Source organism: Pelodiscus sinensis, chromosome 10, assembly GCF_052426305.1.
Source record: "Pelodiscus sinensis isolate ZL-2025 chromosome 10, ASM5242630v1, whole genome shotgun sequence".
Lineage (NCBI taxonomy): Eukaryota > Metazoa > Chordata > Testudines > Trionychidae > Pelodiscus > Pelodiscus sinensis.
The window spans coordinates 37209335-37230596 of NC_143061.1; the positions used below are offsets into that span (position 1 = coordinate 37209335).

At 43.4% G+C, this 21262-nt stretch overlaps 2 protein-coding genes across 15 annotated transcripts in view; both read right to left on the reverse strand.

Moving 5' to 3' along the window:
- Positions 1-12674: 12674 nt before the first annotated feature.
- On the reverse strand, positions 12675-19786 carry MRPL44 (mitochondrial ribosomal protein L44). 2 transcript variants are annotated; one of them, XM_075937596.2, is made up of 5 exons: positions 18853-18991; positions 17221-17408; positions 16165-16633; positions 14473-14651; positions 12675-13871 (listed from the first exon to the last, which is right to left on the reverse strand). In XM_075937596.2, exons 2-5 carry the CDS (start codon positions 17229-17231, stop codon positions 13700-13702), a joined length of 831 nt encoding a protein of 276 aa, XP_075793711.2. In that variant the 5' UTR covers positions 17232-17408; positions 18853-18991; the 3' UTR covers positions 12675-13699. The 2 variants fall into 2 exon arrangements, with proteins under 2 accessions (XP_075793711.2, XP_006119951.3); XM_006119889.4 differs by lacking the exon at positions 17221-17408 and having other exon boundaries at positions 18853-19786.
- A 240-nt stretch (positions 19787-20026) lies between these two features.
- The window catches only part of MFF (mitochondrial fission factor), a 48812-nt gene continuing 47576 nt past the window's right edge, over positions 20027-21262 (reverse strand). For 11 of the 13 annotated variants that reach the window (XM_014571939.4, XM_006119891.5, XM_014571937.4 and 8 more), the window contains one exon: positions 20027-21120. In XM_014571939.4, the coding sequence (XP_014427425.1) occupies positions 20989-21120 (132 nt within the window). In that variant the 3' untranslated portion in view covers positions 20027-20988. The remainder of the gene's footprint in view (positions 21121-21262) is intronic. The other 2 variants (XM_006119899.5, XM_006119900.5) reach the window with 1 other exon arrangement.

A 21262-nucleotide genomic window follows, 5' to 3' on the forward strand; every position in this document is an offset into this window, starting at 1 on the left:
GACGAAAGGCGGAAATTGCCGCTAAGTGGACCTTAATTGAGGATATCACCAATCGTCCAGTCTTTAGGTGTAGAATATACTTCAGTATTTGCTGGACATAGATAGAGGATCGACACCTCTTGCCTCACACCATGACTGAAATCAACACCATTTGTGAAGGTAGGTCTTTTGAGTGGTCTGGCGTCTAATATGTATAAGGATATCTTTCACTGCCTGGGTATGTCTACACTAGCCACCCTAGTTCAAACTAGGGTGGCTAAGGTAGTCATTCGAACTTGCAAATGAAGCCCGGGATTAAACTATGCAAAACTCATATTTTGCAGTTGCAATGAGGAGTAACAGTAGTCCGAATTAGGGGCTTTAGTTTGAATTACCTAGCCCGTGCCGCTTGTAGCCACAGGCAGGGAGTCCGAACTACTGGGCATTTAAAAATGGCGGCGCCCAGGAACATTCAAATAAAGCCTGGGATATTTTAATCCTGGGCTTCATTTGCAAGTTCGAATGACTACATTAGCCACCCTAGTTCAAACTAGGGTGGCTAGTGTAGACATACACCCTGAGAACAAGTCATTTCTGGGCCTTGGAGCCAGCTAGGAGCCATGCGGCAAGGTGTAGGTGGTCGATGTGAGGGTGAAGGACTGACCCGTGTTGCTGCGACAGTAAGTTGCGTCGCTGCAGAAGTTGTTGTGGTTGTGATACAGACATCCGCGCTAACTGGGGCAGCCAAGTTTGTCAGGGCCAAAATGGTGCTACTACTATCACTGTTGCCCTATCCACAGTTATTTTCTCCAGTACTCATGGAATGGGTGGGATGGGGGGAAAGGTGTACACTAAGCAATAACTGACAGTTCAGCCCAGTTCTCAGTACACTGGAATGGAGAAGTTGCAGCCACTTGAGGACATCCATAACTTTTATGTATGTGGCAGGGAAACAGACTGGAGCTAGGTTCAAAGAAGTTAACCATTCCTGTCTCTATCAGGTACTTTCTTTTAGGTCTTGTATTTGGAGCTTGCAAAGAAATATTACACAGATTCAGTCTGATCTGACAAAGTGCTGGGTGTTCCCTAACTGCCGATTGACTTCACCCACAGCTGGTGGGGCTCAGCATTTTCAGGATTAGGGCCCTGTTGAAAAAGAATACAGGCTGAATAAATAATCTAGCCAAACCCCCAAAGTGGACCAAAAGTAGACAACAGGGGGCCAGATAGCTATCGTCTTGTAAACGCTGAAACATTCTGGCCTTGTGTGCCCAAGGATTATACATAGGTCAAATCATGATTTAGTATCAAGAGACATGGCTATAATTGTCCCATTTTAAAGCTAAAATTGTCCCATTGAAATCATACTGATCCCATTTCCCCCCTTTTCTTCTGTGGTGTAATATTTTCTTAGACAATAACTAATTGGCCCATCTCTAGCAAAGCTGTAGATGAGATGTGAGAGATCCTTCCAGTTATTTTCAGAATGAATTTTCAGAATGAATTGTGTTGCTTTCAAGGTCATCCACAAGGCTGTTCCCTGCCGCCAGTACTTGTAATTCAGAAACCTTTCAAAAGAATAGTGATAGAAATGTAGCCGTGTTAGTCTGGGGTAGCTGAAGCAAAATGCAGGACAATGTAGCACTTTAAAGACTAACAAGATGGTTTATTAGATGATGAGCTTTCGTGGGCCAGACCCACTTCCTCAGATCAAATAGTGGAAGAAAATAGTCACAACCATATATATATACCAAAGGATACAATTTTAAAAAATGAACACATATGAAAAGGACAAATCACATTTCAGAACAGGAGGGGGATGCGGGGAAGAAGGAAGGTAAGTGTCTGTGAATTGATGATATTAGAGGTGGGGAGAGTGGGATGTATGTGAGTTAATGGTATTAGAGGTGATAATTGGGGAAGCTATCTTTGTAATGGGTAAGATAGCTTGAGTGTTTGTTCATGTACACTCTCCAAAAAGGAATGAACAAACACTCAAGCTATCTTACCCATTACCAAGATAACTTCCCCAATTATCACCTCTAATACCATTAACTCACATATATCCCACTCTCCCCACCTCTAATATCATCAATTCACAGACACTTACCTTCCTTCCTTCCCCCCCTCCCCCCCTGCATCTCCCTCCTGTTCTGAAATGTGATTTGTCTTTTTCATATGTGTTCATTTTTTTTAATTGTACCCTTTGGTATATATGGTTGTGACTATTTTCTTCCACTATTTGATCTGAGGAAGTGGGTCTGGCCCACGAAAGCTCATCATCTAATAAACCATCTTGTTAGTCTTTAAAGTGCTACATTGTCCTGCATTTTGCTTTCAAAAGAAGACAGCCATGGAGACAAATGACATGAATGTGAATAACCACATATTCTAGAATAAATATGTCTGTTTGCAACCAGAAGTATAAGTCATTCACACTGATGTTCAGGTCATGTGCTTCTTACCAGCTGTTATAAACTAAACAGGACCATGATGGGATGCATGTAAGTACTGAGTGCTGCTAAAAGCTCTTTGGCCAAGTCAGATTGGAACTAATTTCCTCCCAGGGACTAAAGGTTTAAACCGCTGTCTTTGTAACAGCAGACTCATGACCACTTGGGGTTATTCGAGCGCCTGCGGAACTTTGAGTAAGACCAAGCTCCAGTTTGAATATTTATATGTTGTCTCCTGTAATTTTTCCTTCTGTTCTAGCTGGATGTGATAATTGGATGATCTTCCCTTCCTCCTACAGCTTTGCTCTGTGCTGTTCACACAGCTTCTGCATTTCACCACTTGGCTTCTGCTTTATAAACAGTATGTGGCTTTTTTGTGCTGTCAGTGTGTTTCCTTGGTAATGAAGAAATAGCCTCTTGCTTTCAGAAAAAAATATCTTCAGAAATGGGTTGGGTTTCCCGTGTTTACCAGAAGTGATTAATATGTACAACAAATATAAAGATTAAAGCCTATTCCTGCTCCTGTTGAAATCAGTGACATATATCCCATTTACTCCAATGGTGCAGCGTCAGGCCCACTCAATAAGAAGTTCTCATTACTCTGAGTCATTTCAATGAAGTAAACTGTTCATGGAAGTAAGGCCTGTGGACCCAGTTCATCAAAGTTCTTAAACCCGTGGTGTCCAACCAGGTCTGAAGCAGTAGCCACTACAGTGGCTACTACTATAGAGTACGTCTATACTACATGCTATTTTGGGATACTGAAATAGCTACCCTGTGTCTACACAAGCTACCTGTTATTTTGAAATATTTTTCTAAATAACAGGTATGCTATTTCGCCATCCTGGTAAACCTCGTGTAGATGTGCCAAATTTCTAAATAAGCTATTTCAAAATAGTTTTGAGTTAAAATATGCAATTTGCATAGTGCAACTTGCGTATCTTATTTCGAGTTGAGGGTGACATGGAGACGTACCCATAACAAACTAGTCACACTCAGCTGGCCAAATAGCCACATGTGGCTAGTGGCTAACTTATTGGACACCACGGTCTTAAATATTTGCTTAACTTTAAGCACTTAAGTAATTCCACCCCTATTCATCAAACTACTTAAATACCAAGTTAAGTAAGAGTTTAAGAACTTTGATAAATCAAGGGAAATAGGGAGGGTCTCAAGAATGGATTTCCAAAAGTTACCAACATTGGGCTAACTGCTCCCACTGAAGCTAATGGTAAAACTCATAAAGCTTTACATTTGGCATCTGCCTTTTCCAAGGTATCAGCATCCGTATAAGTGGTATGTTCTGCTCAGCAATCTCAAAAGCTTGCTTTACAAAATTTCTGACTCTGGTTCTCCTCTTTTCTGTGTTTATCTACCATAATTTTAGTCTAATGCACTTATGACCAAATCTAGGAATCATGAGAGAGGTTAAAAGAATCACCTGATGTGTATTTGCAGGCTATTTTCTCCTCATTTCATGATTGCCCATTTGTCACTTTTGTGTTTCTCCCACACTGCCCTTTAATACATGGGAATTGCTCTTCATGAAAATCTGCCGAACCGTTACATTGTCCCCCTTCAAACATTTCCTTTAAAATGTCCTTTGCTATGGATCCTATAGAACAGTGCCACACAGGGGAGCTGACAGGTGGTGCTGAGGGCTGGCTGGTCCTGGTGTAGGGATAACATATTAATGTATTGAATATGATTCCTCCAAATGGAAGTGACTCCCCATAATTTGTTCCCCACAACTTAGGGTTTAGATTTATTATTAATTCTTCTTCTTCTTATTATTATTATTTGTTAAGATTGTTAAATGTTTAGATTTATTATTATTATTGTCCCTTTAGAATATAATATATTAGGTCATGTAACTTAGAACTGTTAAAAATATAATCCTAACAGTTAAGAATATAATCCTATGTAGCCAGAAACAGCCCCCCCCCCCCCCCCCTCTGCGCACCAGGGCATACTCAAGCTTGTGCAAGGGGCTGCTTGAAATTGACATTGCAGAGATACATTGTAACAATGCATTGTCAAGCCACTAACTCTGCTATGGGAGCCAAGCCCTATAATTGACTTAAGGGCATTGTTACTTAATTGAGGCCTGTTCTCTTTAAAACATTGTAACTTTATTCAGCACTCAGAGAATGTTTTAAGCAATACCACCCAGAAACTCTCTGTAACTACAACTTTTATTATTATACAAAATACTGTATGAATGTATGAGAGAGTGCTTGGATGATGAGTGAATGGTTCTGAGAGGTGCCAGCCTGAGAATACAGCAACAAAGGGCTGAAGAAGGCGTCAGGTGCCAGTGCAACCAAAAGGTGTCAAGTGGAGAAACTGGAGGTCCACCCGATGAGATCACTGATGAGCACCTGGCAGCCACCCTGGAGACATCAGCATGATACAGCAATTTCCATAGACTGGCATAGGAAGAAATTCCTATAAGAACTGGACTAAAAAACTATGGAATCAGAGTCCAAGGTTCTGCTGCCAGCCTACCAGGAGCTTCAGATGCGCATCTGATCAGGACTTCGCTCCCCACTACCATCACTTGTGTACAGAGTACCTGGCCAGTATCCTGTCACAAGCAACTTCCAGGCTGGTAACTATACACAGAACTTGAATGAATGGATGTATGAATGAATGGTTATATATATGTGTATATATATATATATATATATATATATGTGTGTGTGTGTGTGTATATATATACAAGTGTATAAGGGTTAAGTAGTGATAGGAATAAGTAGTTAAACAACGTTGTTTGCTTCAATCTTTTCTTTATTTTTTTATTATTATCTTTACAATAAATGTGGCTTTTTGCCTTATCCCCCTCATAAGATCCTGCTTGCTTTTATTTGGTACAACACTGGCCCCACCCCTTGGTGGAGTTCTGAGCTGAACCACCCCCTCACCCACCCACCTCCCAACCATCCTTCCCCTGTCTGTCATTCTTTTCACCAGATTTGGTGCTATTGCAACCAATGGTGGCTGGCACTGGTGATTTCCATAAATCAGGCTGCTGAGGCAACAAGAGTGATTCATTAATACAGGGAAACAAAGGCCTTCTTTAATTCTCATTGTTTTTGCTTTTTCCAGCTAGTAATTCTGCAAGAACAGAGAGTAAGACTCCCCCCAGTATTTATTTAACTCACCCCTGACGTGCCATGGAGATAATGCCCATCAACAAATGGAAAAAACCCAGAGACACAGACTTAGAAATGCTCTGGGCTTTACAAAGAAAATTTCCCATCCTAAACTCATAGACTGGATTAGTTTAGAGAAATGACAGCACTGGAAATCAGGTACTTGTCCAGGGAAACGAGGTGTGTTTCTGTCACTTCACTATTCATAGCCTTAACTTAGGTTTTCTCTACTCTAGCACACTTGTGGCAACATTTTGTTGGCCAGGAGTGTGAAAAAACACACTCCTGACTGACAAAAGCATCAGTATGAATAGTGCTATGTCAGTGGAAGACACTCTCCTGCTTATGTAGCTACTGCTCCTCATTAAGGGGGTTTAATTATGCTGGCAGGAGAGCGGTCTCCTGCTGGCATTGAGCAGCTGCATGGGAAATTTTACAGCAATGCAGCTGCAGCAGTACAGCTGTGCTGTTGTAAAGTCCATAGTGTAGACATAGCCTTAGACAAACAGCCCAAAATGGATTTTGATTTTTACAGATTTATCAGTTGCAACATCAATTCTCCCTTCTCCATCCTTAATTCAAGACTAGCAGCAAGATGGACTAGATGGTTGAACAGTCTTCCCATCTCTAAAATCCAAGATTCGGCTCTTGGAATCCTAAGAAGCATCATTTTCTCCCATCAGGGGCATTGCTGTGGACATATAATTTCCTTGTAACTCCATTAATGCCTTTGTCGCTCCAAAATTCAAGACGGGCTTTTGTCTTAACATAGCTAATGTTATAAGCATAATGAACTTCAGAGAGTTCCCCTTATTCTTATATTGCAGCCTAAGATAACAAATGTGAATTATTTCTCCTGTGTCAGATACAGGGGATTCCAGGAGCCACATCCAAAACAGTCTCCATAAGAGTTTTCTAAAAGGCAGCCTGTAATAGCCTTCTTGTGAGACGCCTGAAAGACACACAGCACTCTGCGTCATTGCTCCAGGCATCCAGAGCCATGACGAAACAACCCCATTCAGAAAGCAACCATTGAAATGGTAGATCACATGCTAAAATGAAAGGATGGCCTGGAAAAACAAACAAACGAAGCAAAACAAAACCCCCAACAACAGCCTCTAGTGGTACAGTTTGCAGCACAAGAATTTCAATCTCTGCACACAAATTTACTGAAACAAAATACAAGCAGCAACTTTCCGATGCAGAATCTCTAATTACAGGCTGGAAATGGGAGACGTGAGCCATGGTAGAAATCCAAGGACTGTGTAACATCAGAGAAGAGCATGTAATTATGGGACCTTTATCATTTTCACCGGCTGAATCATGCAGGGGGCTGGTCAGAAATGCCTACTGGGCAATCACAAATATTAACAGATTTCTCAAAGTCAGGAAGGAAAAACGCTAACTTTGGGAGTAAGGAATGACTTTTACAATGCTCTCCCAATGCATGATCATCTTCTGCTGAACCAGAAATGGATAATACTACAAGATGGACACACTCAGGAGCTCCCCATGGAAATCATGGTACCTGTTCCTTCATTAAGAGACTGACTGAAAATACTCCAGATGACTGAAATAATATTCAGGGTCATCTGAAGAAGCTCATGTTTTGTTAGTCTTTAAGGTGCTACTAGATGATTTGTTGTTTTTAAGTTTTTCCTGTTATAGACTAACTCGGCTACCCCTCTGAAGCTTTTGAAAATACTTGTATGTTTTATGGCAATAGCATTTAAATTGTAGGCAGGGCCTCATGGAACACCCCCTTTCCAATTCATCCCAGTGCCACCAGGAGACGATATTATTTAGTTAATATCTATGAGCACTTTGAAGATGGAAAGCATTATGCACATGCTGGTTACTTCTATGGATCTCTGATGAAATGCACCCCTCTGTTCACACCCTACATGCTACTGTAGTAATATTTTGTACAAAGCATGCTACGAACAATCATTTGGAAAAAAAAAAACCCCTCAGAACTTACTACAGGTTGGAGCTCCCTGATCCAGCACCCTCAGGACCTGACAGGTCTAGCAGTCTATCTGGCCCCCCAGTTGGCCTGTGCCGGCTGACTTATGCTTACAGGCCATGAGCTAAGGGACTCTTTAATTGCCATGCAGCTATTCAGACTTGGGCAAAGATGCAGTCTGGGCTCTAAGACCCTGTGGGAAGCCCCTGACCTGAAGCTGTGCCTGAACCCAGATGTCCACTCCACTATTACACAGCCTCACAGCCTGAGTCAGCTGGCATGGGCCAGCCATGGGTGTTTAATTGCAGTGTAGATACACTCAAGGAGCAGCAGGAGGGGCAGGGGTGCTAGATCCTGCGTGTAGGCTAAAGCCTTATCAGCCTGTTTGCTTTCTGAGGTCCCCCCAACACACTATTAAAACTCCATGGCTCACCTGGGCCAGAACAACTGGTTTTCTGCATATAAAGGCAGGGTCAGCATTAGGGAGTAGCAAGCAGGGCAATTGCCAGGAGTCCCACACCACAGAGCACCACAAAGCTAAGCTGTTTGGGGTTCAGCTGTGGTGTGTGGGGCAGTGTGGTTTTGGCTTTGTCCTGGGCCCCAGTGAGTCTAATGCTAGCCCTGCTTGGTGGGCCCCTGAAACCTGTTTGCAATCCCCTAAGGGGCCTCAACCCCTTGGTTGTGAACTGCTTACTAAAGGGCACTGGACTAACAAAGGATGGAAATGGGAGCACGGTCTGGAAAGAGCCTGCTTAAAGCTAGGCAGGTGCATTGTGCCTCTCTGCCTGAGGGATTTACCAGGTTTTTCTCTCTGCAAGGGTATTTCAGTTTTTATCTAACTTCTCTCTCTCTGGCTACGTCTACAATGGCATGATTTTCCGGAAATGCTTTTAACGGAAAACTTTTCCGTTAAAAGCATTTTCGGAAAAACGCGTCTAGATTGGCAGGATGCTTTTCCGCAAAAGCACTTTTTGTGGTAAAGCGTCCGTGGCCAATCCAGACGTGCTTTTCCGCAAAAAGCCCCGATCGCCATTTTTGCAATCGGGGCTTTTTTGCAGAAAACAGATCTCTGCTGTCTACACTGACCCTTTTGCGCAAAAGTTTTTCGGAAAAAGACTTTTGCCCGAACGGGAGCAGCATAGTATTTCCGCAAAAGCACTGGCAATCTTACATGAGATCGTCAGTGCTTTTGCAGAAATTCAAGCTGCCAGTGTAGACAGCTGGCAAGTTTTTCCGCAAAAGCAGATGATTTTGTGGAAAAACTTGCCAGTCTAGACACAGCCTCTGTGTGCTGTCAGCATCAGAGGGAGGCTCAGGATGCATGCTTAAAAGATCAACGGTTTGTGGCAATGAAGCAAGTACAAGGGTCCTTCCTAGCCTTCTTGCACACCAGTCTGAATGTCTTGTGATGGGTCAGTTTGGCGCACAGTGTTTGGCAGCTTACCCACCTTTTACATTCAAACAGGACAAATTCCTGCACACCATGTGCTTTGTACATACTGTGCTTCACTCAAAGGTGGATTTGTAGCATCAGGTTATAACCCAATGGAAGACTGCATTTTAAGGGGGACTTCATTCATTCATCATTCATTCTGTGTTTTTTTTTTAACCAAGACAGCAACCTAATGGCTCATTATACAACAGCTAGAAAATGTGGTTAGTGTCAGCAGTACAGGTGATAGAGAATCTGTTGTTAGCTTTGATAATTTGTTCTAAGATACCACATACAGTTATCTCTTGATTTATTATCTAGCTAGAGGGGTGGGAACACGACTCAGGATACTGCATCAGTAGCAGGCACCAAGGTCTTTTCCCCAGGGATTAGCGATCATATCAAGAAAGCAACATAATACAACATGATCAGTGGTAAACAAAACAAGCCCCTATCTGGGGCTTCTCTCCCATTCTTGTGACCTTTGGATGTCAGCCCTACCTTCTCCAAGGAAGTCTCTTCCTTCTGCCTCCCAAACAGACATTCTGATGGCCCTTTCATTGAATAGTTGTGACTGGAAAGGGGCAGCTATGTGCAGTTAATTGCTTGTTCACCAGCTAAACTGATGTGAATCCTGCAGTCCCCACATAGAGGGACTCCTGTGCCTTGAAATCACTCTGGCAAGTCAAGGTCTATCACCTGAATAGGAAACCTCAGGCTGCAAGAGTCTGAAGCCTTCCCGCTTCTTTAGGTCACTTCAAAGGTTTTGAATTGGATGGGAGGGTATTAAAATAAGGCTAATCAACAGAACTAGGTATGCAAAGGAGTAGTGACTAATTGAATACCTGATAAGCCTATGCTTATCGGCAGGGCTCGACAAACTATGTAATCTACTTGCCTGTGGCGAGTAGATTACAACCCGGAAGAGCCGGGTTCCGGCGATCTGCGCATTCCATTCAACTACAGGCAGTCCCCGGGTTACATGGATCCGACTTACATCGGATCCCTACTTACAAACGGGGTGAGGCAATCCCGCACTAGCTGCTTCCCCCCAGCAGACCAGGGAGATGCGGAGTGGCTTTTCTCAGCAGACACCTCAGCTTGAGAATAAAGGACTGAGGGAAGTGAGGTGTGGGAAAATAAAACTGAGCTCTGGAGAAATGTTTGGCTAGAGTTTCCCCTACAATATGTACCAGTTCCGACTTACATACAAATTCAACTTAAGAACAAACCTACAGTCCCTATCTTGTACGTAACCCGGGGACTGCCTGTACTTGCATTCCACCCTCTCGCTATCTCTGTATCAAAGGCAGCAAGGGTAGGGGGAAGCAGGAGCTGGTGCTGGGGTGAGCCAGCTTAAAATCCAGTTCCCTACATCATCTCCAGGGTGCATGAATGTGCATGGCAGTGTGGATGCTCTCTTGCACAAGAAAGCTCTGATGGCCATTTTAGCCATAGGGGTTTCTTGTGCAAGAAACCCCTGTTCCCATTCACACTAGCCTTTTTGCACAAGAGCTCTTGTGCAAAAAGACTTATTCCTCGTAGAAAGAGGAATAACTGTGGCACAAAAAGCCCTCTCTTCTGACGATCTACTGTAAACTTTCTTGCGCAAGAACGGACCTTTAGTGTGGACGCTCCGCAAGTTTTTGCGAGAAGCCTACAGCATATACATAGCCTCATTGTGGCTCTGCAGTTTAAAACACAGTAGGGGGCAGGCTGCCCAGGTCCTACTGCCTTTTAAATTGCAGAGCTGCAGCAGGGTTTGATCCTTCACTGGGCATGAGCCAGAACTGAGCCTGGCTGCCTATCAACTAATCCAGTAGTAGAATTTTTTTTCGATCAACTACTCAATTAGGTAACTGAAGCAAAATGCAGGACAATGTAGCACTTTAAAGACTAACAAGATGGTTTATTAGATGGCTACATCTCTATCTCAATTAGGTAAATACCTGCATTTTAATTTCCAGGGCTTGACAAACTATAGAATCTACTCACCTGTGGTGAGAAAATTTCAGCCGCACACCCCATTTATGGGCGGCACGCACATGCGCAGCTGGCGAGTGGCTTTCACCACCGTTTGTCAAGCCCTGTTAATATCCCTAACCAGAACTGCATTTTCTGATGGAATAAAATTCCATCCAAGTTTTTCAAACCAATTCTACTCCAAACCAGTCAAACAGTTAGGTGTCATTGCCACCTAACAAATGTGAGCACCACTATAACTGAGATGGTGGAGTGGAGTTAGTACCCAAAAAGTAGATTCAGATAATGATACCATGAAGTTTTTGACAATCTGTACTCTTTTGTTTACTGTTACATAAACTCTCTTAATTCCTGAAGCCACATCTCCAATGGACTAACAAAAATGACACTTTAAAAATGTTGCAAGTCTTGGGGGTATCACATCATGTAAATGATGGAACCTGTTTGATATCAACACGCTGGATAAGAACAGGGGCTAGATCATTTTGTTTGTATGTAAATGCCTGGCATAATTTTGTTTCTATAAGAATGAAAAATAAACGTAATATAAAAGAAAAATGTAGCCAATTAACTCTGTGGGTGATTTTAACCTAGGATATAGTTCCATGAGTGCTAAATATCTAACATATCCATAGTTCATGCCAAGTGAATTTAGTAGCCATAACATCCATAATGAACATCAGTAATAACGGAACTGGATTGCTCAGGGGATTGCAGTAATTACCTGTATTGATTTTTTTAAGTGACAGTCATGTTTTAAAAGCTGCATGATTAACAATCTTCTCTGCCTGTCCCATGAGAAACAACATGAGAGGAAGATACAGTGGCCAAAGTCAATCTATGCAGTTGTATTCAACATATGCAATTAGAATCTTTGCCAGTTTTCTACATGGCTCTTTCCACAGGGTTTAATTCTGGACCCTGAAAGCCAGTGGCAAAATTCCCTTTGATTTCAGTGACGCTTACTCATGTAACCTCCATTTTCAGAGGAAAAGAGCATTTTCAATCACTCAGTAAAAACTGACACGGTCTTTTGAAAAACTGTTTTAAAGACCAGATATTTATTATGGCAATTTCAGCAAAACACTTAAGCATGTGATTAAATTAAAGCCAGACATTGAAGTAAATGTGTTAAGCATGTGCTCAACTGCTTTGCTGAACTGGAGACTCAAGACTTTTGGAAGTTGAAAGTTAAAATGTATTTTCTTACTGCAAACCCTATTTTCTGTCATTATATATCCTCTCTAGTTTGTGCTGAGCTATTGAGCCACACAATGCAGCATTATAACAGTTGAGGAGGAGGAAAATGTATTGAGCTCAAGTTGCAAATGTTAGCTACACATGAAGTAATACGTAATGGGGCGGTGTGGGCCTAAGCTTTTATCAGCACAAGTTTGGGATATTTTTTGCTTGACCCAAGTTAGGGTGCATCATGCAAACTCATGAAACCTTTCCCTCCCTCCCCCAATATATTCTCTATATACCCTAGGTCCTACCCAAGTTATAAGAGAATAGAAAAGCTCCCATGAACCTCAATAGGAACTGGATTGGGCCCTATAAACCCTACGGTCTCAGATGAAAAGAAAAACATTTTGGAAACCTCAATTATCAGAACTGACTTTCTAGGTGTAATAACGGTTCAGTTTTAAAGTCCAATGTCCCACAATTTTCCAGAACTAGAAACAATAACCTGCTATACCACCAGACTATATTTAGCATTTAATGAGGATATTACCGTATCATTACAGTACCTTTTTGAGCCGAATGTTTTGAACATTAGAAAGGTGGTGCAAAGGCAAATAGATGGATTTCATATACTCCAGTATTAACCAAATCTAGAATACTGTTCAGCTAAGCTCTTCAAAATAAGTGGTAAAGTCTACTGAATGGTCTAAACAAAAAGTTAGTAAAATATGAAGAACCAAGTTCTTATCACCCTCATCTTAGCAATCACAAGGCCCACAAGAAAAGATGCTGCTCCGTAGATTTTTTTCATGTTACATAAAAACTTATGTTCTTTACTGTCACCCCCAAACACTTTTTTCAAATTAAAGAATACACTCTTAAGGTCTAAAAAACAATTTTTATGGCAAATGAACTGTAAATTACCAAATTAGCAAGCAAACTCTTGGTAAGGTCTTAACAACATCAGCAACTGATGTCAGAGCATATTCTTTATTCTGATCTGTGGTGATATCAATGAGGCGGATGTTATATTTCATACAGATTTTACTACAATTCAAGACCAACTTAATTCAGATGCAAGTCTCATGATAATGTTACATTTTTAATTCAATGCTTATTTGTTGTTAATACTCTTAAAAGTGGTCCAGATATCTGTGCATATGTTTTTTCCTATATGGAGACAGCTTGCTCAAAAATAAAAAATAGTCAAAGCTTGCAATACATTCTTAAGAGTTGTGCGCTTGTACATACTGTAAAGTTCTTAGCCAAATAGTGGGAATTCAGCAGAATTCTTCTCTCGCTGCTTTGTTACCATCCAGAAATATCACGTTTTCCTTAGTTATTTTATTACATGAAACATTTTGTAGAAGTAAAATAAATCTACTCATGTTTGGAGAATACTAAAGGTTTGTGATGCCTGAAATTTTTAAAACATACCCTTTATACCAAAGAACTGAATTGCTAAAGTTTGCTTTTCTGAAGTACATCTATACTCATCAGAAAAACATGGGTTTTGTGAAAAATCAGAAGAATTAGACTTAATTGCCTAACTGCTGCTAATAGCCTTTTCTGCTGTCCATTCCTCTCTTGGCTTGGAGTAGTCCCATGGTCTCCTGTTCTCAGTGTACCCATACAGTTTCCGCAATGCCACCCGGGCAGCTTCTTCCTCTGCAGCTAACAGGGTTTCTCCAGGACCTTCACTTATAAGCTTCTTATCACTAGGAGGGGGAAAAAAAAAGAAAATGTCCTCATGAGAAAATTGTGAACACCACTGTGCACCATTAATATACATAACACGAGTCCTCTCACCAGCATTTCAATTTATCAAAGAAAAACATTTAAGAGCCTGGTGATCTTTCGGACAACTGTACACAAGTACATACTTGTTCAGACACTCAGATAAGAATTACAGTGAATTCCTGAAGTGCAACAGTGTTAATTCAGATTCACTTTCCATTATCAATGGCCTAAACTTTCCAATGTTAGATTTTTTTTAACAATAGAGTACATCATTTGTGCATCATCTCTCTGACAAACAATAGTTAAGCGTCCTGTTTTTACAAAGTTTTCAGCAATAAATGTATTACAAAATAGCTGAATTAGAGAATCCTGGCTAGATATATGAGGTCATGATTTGACCACACATACTCTTGTCCAAGCCAAAACAAACAAAAATAAATCATATTAAGTCCATTACATAAACTGTATCTTTCTTCCAAAATTATTTTTACAAGGGCAACTTGCGAAAAAAATCTCATTTCATTCTTTCCTCTCCGCAGAACTGGAAACCATTTGACTTTGGATGAAAGTTTTACTAACCAGTATAATCCAACAAAGTACAGTGGTAGAACTGTATTGGCTCCTGACTGCCTCGTAAGTCTTGGTTCTGGAGCAGCTATATTCCTCTTGGCCAACTCCTCCACTAGCAAACCCATTGGGTTTATAACATTCCAGATTTCAAACAGCTCTTTTCCAATCAGTTGAGGAATTAAGAAGTCCTGGACAAAAACATTACAATAAACAGAAAGGGAGAGGAGTGAATGCTCTGGTGCCTGGTGTCCCTGCCAACAAAGTAATAAGGGATATGGGAAGAGAGGAGCAGTTAATAGTTAGTAGTTATCTTCATTATGTGCAGTGTGCCTTTAAATAAAGGTTAATTTTTTAATGGTACCAGAGTTTCCCAGGCATTCTTTCAGTGAAAAATACCACAGCTCAATAGATCTTGTGCCAAAGTACATAGTTTTCTAAATGTACATGTCTGAAATAAATGGTATTTTGACTGCTCTGTGCTTGGGAAGTACTTTAGATTTTAATTCACTTTTAGCGGGATCACTCCTTTATTCAAAATTACATTAAGCAAACCATCCAAAACTATTACTGCCATAAAAGCAATTCTAATTAAAGGGAGAATTGAAATCAGGCCTTCACAAAACCCAGATTAAAATCTCAAATACTGAAAGTGCTACTCATGATTTATACAGGATAAGTGAGAACTACAATGAGACCTCTCGCCATCTTAGACATTCAAATTGCCAGGATCAAACATTAAAATAATCTTTACACATTTTGTAAAAAGATTAAGGAAACTTCATTTTTACTTTCATTTCAAATATTTTGCTAAATAGCAATAAGAAGGATAACCCTGGAAAATGTATTCTTAACACAGTTATGAGACCAGCAGGATCCCACTATCCCTCCAATTAGCTTGCTGCTTGTGGCACTGAAAGGCAGCACAAGCTGAAACTCCTTGGCAGCAAGTGTATAGGCATATCTTGTAGCTCCAATTCACCACTGGTGACAGCAACAGACAGGACACAGAAGGTTTAAACAACAGTGGAAAAAATAGGCTTATCTGTTAATCTTAACTACATGCCACCTCCCCTTGCTGCCTCTATCAGCCTGCCCTCTCCTGCTGCTGCCTCTGATAGCATGGAGGGTGATGGGGGCAGGCTGGAGCCAATTATGTGTGGGGAGCTGGCTTTTTGCTCTCCTTGCAGGCCAGCTTCATGGACCCGCCTGCCCCCACCCCTTGCTGCCTCTAATAAAGGCAGCAAGGCAGGGGCACACAGGAGCGGATACTAGGAAGAGCCTGCCCACTGCCCCCAGCACTAGCTCCACAGGGCTGCCTGTCCCCTCTTTGGCACTGCTGCTTCTATCAGGGACAGCAGAGCAGTGGGGGTGGGAGGGCAGACAGGGGATGCTGCCACAAAGCATCCTCTGTCCATGGTGGCCCGGGCTCACTGCGGAGAGAGGCTGCTCCGCCTCTATGGGCTCCGCCTCCATTTGGGCTCTGCAGTCCCCCGAGTGAGAGGCAGGAGGGGGAGGAGAGCTGAGAGGGAGGGGGAGGAAGTAGGATGAGGAAGAGAGAGAGAGAGAGAGAGAGAGACAGACAGACAGACAGACAGACAGACGGAGCGAGAGACCGGAGGCTCAGGAGAGAAGACTGACATGGAGGAGAGACCTGAAAATCCCACCTTATGACGGGCTAATTGGCTAGTTGTTAATACTTACCCTGATAAATATCCCAGTTTTCTGAGGTCCACTGCTTTCAAATAATGCTCCTATTACAGCAAAGAAAGTCTGCTGTAGCACACTAGGTGGAACAGGAAACTCTGCACAAAGTGTCAAGTCTTGTATGGATAGGTTTTTGGCCACATAAGACACAAGTTCCCGGCTGGTGAGATAATCAACGAGAGCTTGTATCCCTTCAGAGGGCATCTTTGGATAAGCATCTTCAAAGCACTGAGTGAGGTAAGAGCGTGAAAGCATTACCCCTTGTTCAGAAAGTTTGTGATTATCCTGGAGATTGAGGGCAGCTGCTTCTTTGTCTAGCCCAAGTTCTTGGCGTTTTTTCTCCTCACTTTTAATATAGCAAGAATTAACAAATGCAGTTTTGAGGAGCTCCAATGAAAAGTTTTCATGTAATCGGTGGCTAAAAGCTTGTATCTCTGCATGGTAATCCCAGTTAGGCTTCTCTGAACTACAAACAAACAAACGAGAACAAACAAACGGAGAATAAAGCCTTCAGACAATTAGTCATCTGTTCCACTAAACAGCTTATATATGAAAGCATTTATTAAAAGGCAAATATAAAACAGAGTATTTCAGACATCTTCAAGTAGGCTGATTGCTAGAGCCCTGAAAATCCACAGCTATCCCCATCTGGTCCATTTTTGAAGACTGTGGATTGGAAGTGAATACAAATTTTGTATCCATACAGGTCTCTAAATATAGGATCTCAAAAGCAGATGAGCAGTTGTCTGCAGCTTACACATCTATTGACGCTGCTGTCCCTTAACCTGCCCTTTCCCGCTCTTCAAAAAACACTTCCTGTGTGAACTCTTTTGACAAATCCAGGACTCCCAGCACTCCTTCCCACCAGATCACGTGCCCCAATAATTATTTGTTGTTTGCATTATTGTAGTACCTAGGAGCCCTAGCCTTGGATCAGTGCTAGGCCCTGTACAAACAGAGAACAAAAAGACAGTCATGGCCCCAAACAGTTTAAGTTGGGGGGAGGGGGAGCAGAGAGAGAGAGGAGTAAAAGGAAACAATGAGAAAATATACCTCAGTGCCATAGGTCAGGGGAGCAAGTCTTTCACAATTAAAGTGTGTCTCAATCACAAAGCCCCACAATCTCCATTCTCCATCTACCAGCCTGAGTGAAGGGATTCTGCTCTGCAGCAGAGAAGTGGGGCTAGGGAGAGCATCTGCCCATAAGAAGGTGTCTTCAGATTCAGATCCATAGGGTGCACCTGCCAGGACTCAAAGCAGTTAGAGGCAATCTAGGCTAGTGAGTGCATCACATGAGTGGCCCTTCATCTCAGTGGATTGCAAGATTATCATAACCAAAGCCGTCTCCTGGGATAGGGCAGTTTTGCTAAGTCCGCTTGGCCACCTAGAACTTTAGCTGTGCTGACTGAACCACAGCAGCACTTTGGCTGGAGGGAGTGCACGGCTTTCACACAATGTTTTGTGCAATCAGCACAAACCTCATTTCACATGCCCTTGCTTTAAGTATCACTTTTGTATTATCAGTAGGAAAAAAAAACCCATGCGGATGAAAGCCAGCAGTATCCAGCAATCCTGTGCTTCGGAAATCGCAAACAAAATGCCTCTGGGGCCACACACAGATCCCGATTACGCTGCATGTGGCCCTCAAGCCCCAGGTTGCCTACCAGTGAGTCAGAGCTTCCAGAAGGGCAAGGCTGAAGCACAGCTGAATCCCAGAATGCTCCTCCCCTTTGACTGAACCCCTGAGTCTCAGCAGCCACATGCCCTTTCTCTCAAATTTCTGAAGTCTGTCTATGTAACTTAGAGGGTCAGTAGGTTTCGCCACCCTGCCACAGGCTGCAGTCTCAGGGCACCAGCACTAGGAATGTAAGCAACCATTCGGTTACCAAAGCTGATCAGGTAGCTGAGTCATTACTCAACTAGTCACTCCCCCCACTTAATGCCTCTGTATCAGAGGCACAGGGGAGACGGGGGATGGGGGGACACAGAGGAGTCAGAGGTACAGCAGGGGAAACCGTCTAGACTGCTGAGACTCTGCCTTTGAAACGGACAAGAGCCGCCTGAGAGGCACATCAGTGGAGAGCCCAGGCAAGCAGGGACTGAAGGAGTCCCAGGTGGCTCTTACACATTGCGACGGCAGAGGTGCAGCGGGATAGCAAGCGCGCCCCCTTATCGATGAATCGAGTAGGCGATGGACATTCCATCCACTGCCCGATTAGCTGATGTATTGAAATGTAACGTTCCTAACCGGCGCTCGCGTGCAGGCAGGTTTTTCAGGCTTTCGGCAGAGACGCTCGTGAGGGAGGATTCTGGAGAAGGAGAATGCGGGGACCAGGCACCTTGTCTGCCCTAAAACCGAGCTGCGGGGCAGCAGAACCAAGCGCAGGGCTGGGCGCGCGGCAACGAAAGGAGACAACAAAGAACAAGGTCGGTGCGGGCCGGCGCCCAGCAAGAGTCAGAGGGGGATAAAGCCGCAGGGCCGGGAGGGGGAGCAGAGACCTGGGACCGCCCGGAAAAGGCCGCCAATGATCTTCCTCCACCTGCGCCGGACTCGGGGCCCAGGCGCGGCGGAGCTGGGGCCGCGCCGGAAGGGGCGGCCAGCGCACATGGGGAGGGACAGGAATGGGGCAGAGAAGAGAACGGCGCGGGGAGACCCGGCCGGGGAGCGCCAGGCCTGGCTCTTACCGGCGCATGGCGGGCGCCTTCAGCCGCTCCTGCTCCAGGTAGGCGCGGAGCCAGAACTTTTTGTCCCGGCGCTGCGGCTGTTGCAGGCAGAACGAGCCCCGCCCGGCGCTGCCGGCAGCACCGAGGAGGCGACGCGGCACCCTCAGTAACAGGCCCTGCAGCAGCCCTGTCGCCATAGCTGCTAGGCGCGGGCCGGGAACAGGACGGAGCTCCCCGTGAAACCAGCCACCGGAAACAGCCCTCGGCCCTTCAGTTCCGGGGAGAAACGTTCCGGGCGCGCGGGAACTGCATCTCCCAGCAGACCCTCTGGTCCCGCCTCTCCCCTGCAGGGGCGCCTGGGCCGGGCAGGAGTTAGGTTTGACCCCGGAGAGAAGCGGCGCGCGCAGCTAACTACAGCCGCGTCAGCGAGACACTGGGGGCGGGGCCCCGGCCTCAGGGTGTGCCGGTCTCGCCCCGGGGGAATACGGGCTCAGCGAACCCGGACACCGCCCAGGCCGGTTCCTCGCCTTGGTGCCACAGGGCCAGGGCACGTGGGCGCCGCTCGGACCCAGGTTTCGCGTTGCCAACCTTCCAGGGCTGCGTCAGGCCCCCCGGGAATTGGGGGTTGTGTCCTGCAGAGAAGCCCCCAGGGACGTGGCCAACCGAGACTGGCAACCCTCTGCACCCCCCGGCCAGAAAGCGGCAACGCGGCCCGGCCCGGCCTGAATGCAGCAGCGCCGCACCCCGTTCACTCTTCCCCGTAGCGCTAGGCACGCACTGCTGTCCTGGGGTCAACGGAGCGCCCGCACTGAGAGCTGCTCAGATATGTTCTGAAAATAAAGACGGGCAGAACACACTTCTGCTTCCATCACAACGCGGAGCACACACGCTTTTGGTTTTAATGAGTGCGTGGCAGTGACTATACAATAATCAACACAAAATAGGAAACCACTTTCCAATCAAAAGGAACTAAGTGCTACACTATTATATCTTTGATACACCCCCCCCACACGATTTTTTCCCCTTTGACTGCCTTTTAGAAAATTCCTCCCATCTTTTAAATGGAATTGCTGTAAAGTTTAAGAATAAGCACATAGTGAATCTCAGTAAGTTTCCAAATCGGGAACAGTAAACTGCAAATTCAGTAAACTTCTGTTTCTACTCTTGAGGTAGATAGCTATCTAACCTCTAGGACACAACATCTTTACCTATCAATTTCATTACATAAACCTAGTTTTGGGGCAATGATTCTGGAAATGCTTAGCTAGAGGCAGTGAACAGAGTATATTTAGCATGCTGAAGGAAGAAGTTTTTGTTTGAAAACATAGGATTTCTGCACATTTGAATGAAACGGTATGTAAAGTCCCATAAGGCAAGTAATGAAAACCTTTTACAAACTTAGATTAAATTATGCTTTGGTTTGACAGATTTATTAAATACAACTACATTGGTACCTTATATTTCATAATCTTTAGATCACTCACAGACTCGCTTAAAAAGATTTTTTATAGAAAAACATCTGCAAAATTAAAGCTAAAATATGAAAATACATATTATGCACACCTCTGGATAATCTGCTGAATCATGTTAGCAAAGAATGCCTTTCGTTCAATCTGTACATGTGCATAAACAAATGATATATTTATGAATTAAGGGCTTTTTTAAAAATCTGGCACAATACTGTAACTAGTTTGGCTAAAGGAAAACTAGTGCAATAAAGTTTAACCATAAAATTACTGCAGCTAACAACAGAACAATAAAAAACCCTCATACTTGCATTACATACTTTTTTTTTTTTTTTTAAACACAGAGATTTTCTTTTCCAAATCCATTCTCTTCCCACCACAAGAGAGACAATGATTATTTCTGCAGGCCACCATTTTTATGTAGCAGAAAAGCAAATTCTTTTCCAAAAATCAGTCTATTCATATGTACACATTTTGACATGCAAAGGGACAATACTGTAAGTATGTAAGTACAAACTGATAAAAAATAAATATTACTGAGCAACAGGATGTCCCTTTAACACTAACTTTACAGACTTTCTGTGGCAGAAGTTCAGTGCATGGATTATAAAACAATTCAGAGACAATTCAGAGACAAAAGATTTTGTAAATCTTTATATTTCTAGCTAATAAATCTTTTGGAGAACTGTGTCTAGCGTCGAAACCATAGCCAGCTATTGAGTAGCCAGAAAGCTACAGTAATTGAGTACATGATCATTTCTCTTTTAGCACGTTCTTTGTTTTCTTCTTCCAGAAGCTGTAGACGGCGATTAAGTTTGATTATCTAAAAAAACAAAGTGTGCTTTAGTATAAGACTGCTAGATTGATTTGAATGCACAACCTCACTGTTTAGGATGTTCATTGACAGAGAACAAGTTTTTCCAGTTTGAGTCTTTTATGAGGGTTCCTCTTGAACAAAGCTGGGT

Coding starts and splice junctions, on each gene's coding strand:
- MRPL44 (XM_006119889.4), bottom strand. CDS start 19,028: ATGGCGACAGGGCTGCTGCAGGGCCTGTTACTGAGGGTGCCGCGTCGC. Junction 16,634..18,852: donor AAGGCGCCCGCCATGCGCCG/GTAAGAGCCAGG, acceptor GTTTGTTTGTAG/TTCAGAGAAGCCTAACTGGG. Junction 13,872..14,472: donor TACTTTGTTGGATTATACTG/GTTAGTAAAACT, acceptor TCCCCCTCCTAG/TGATAAGAAGCTTATAAGTG.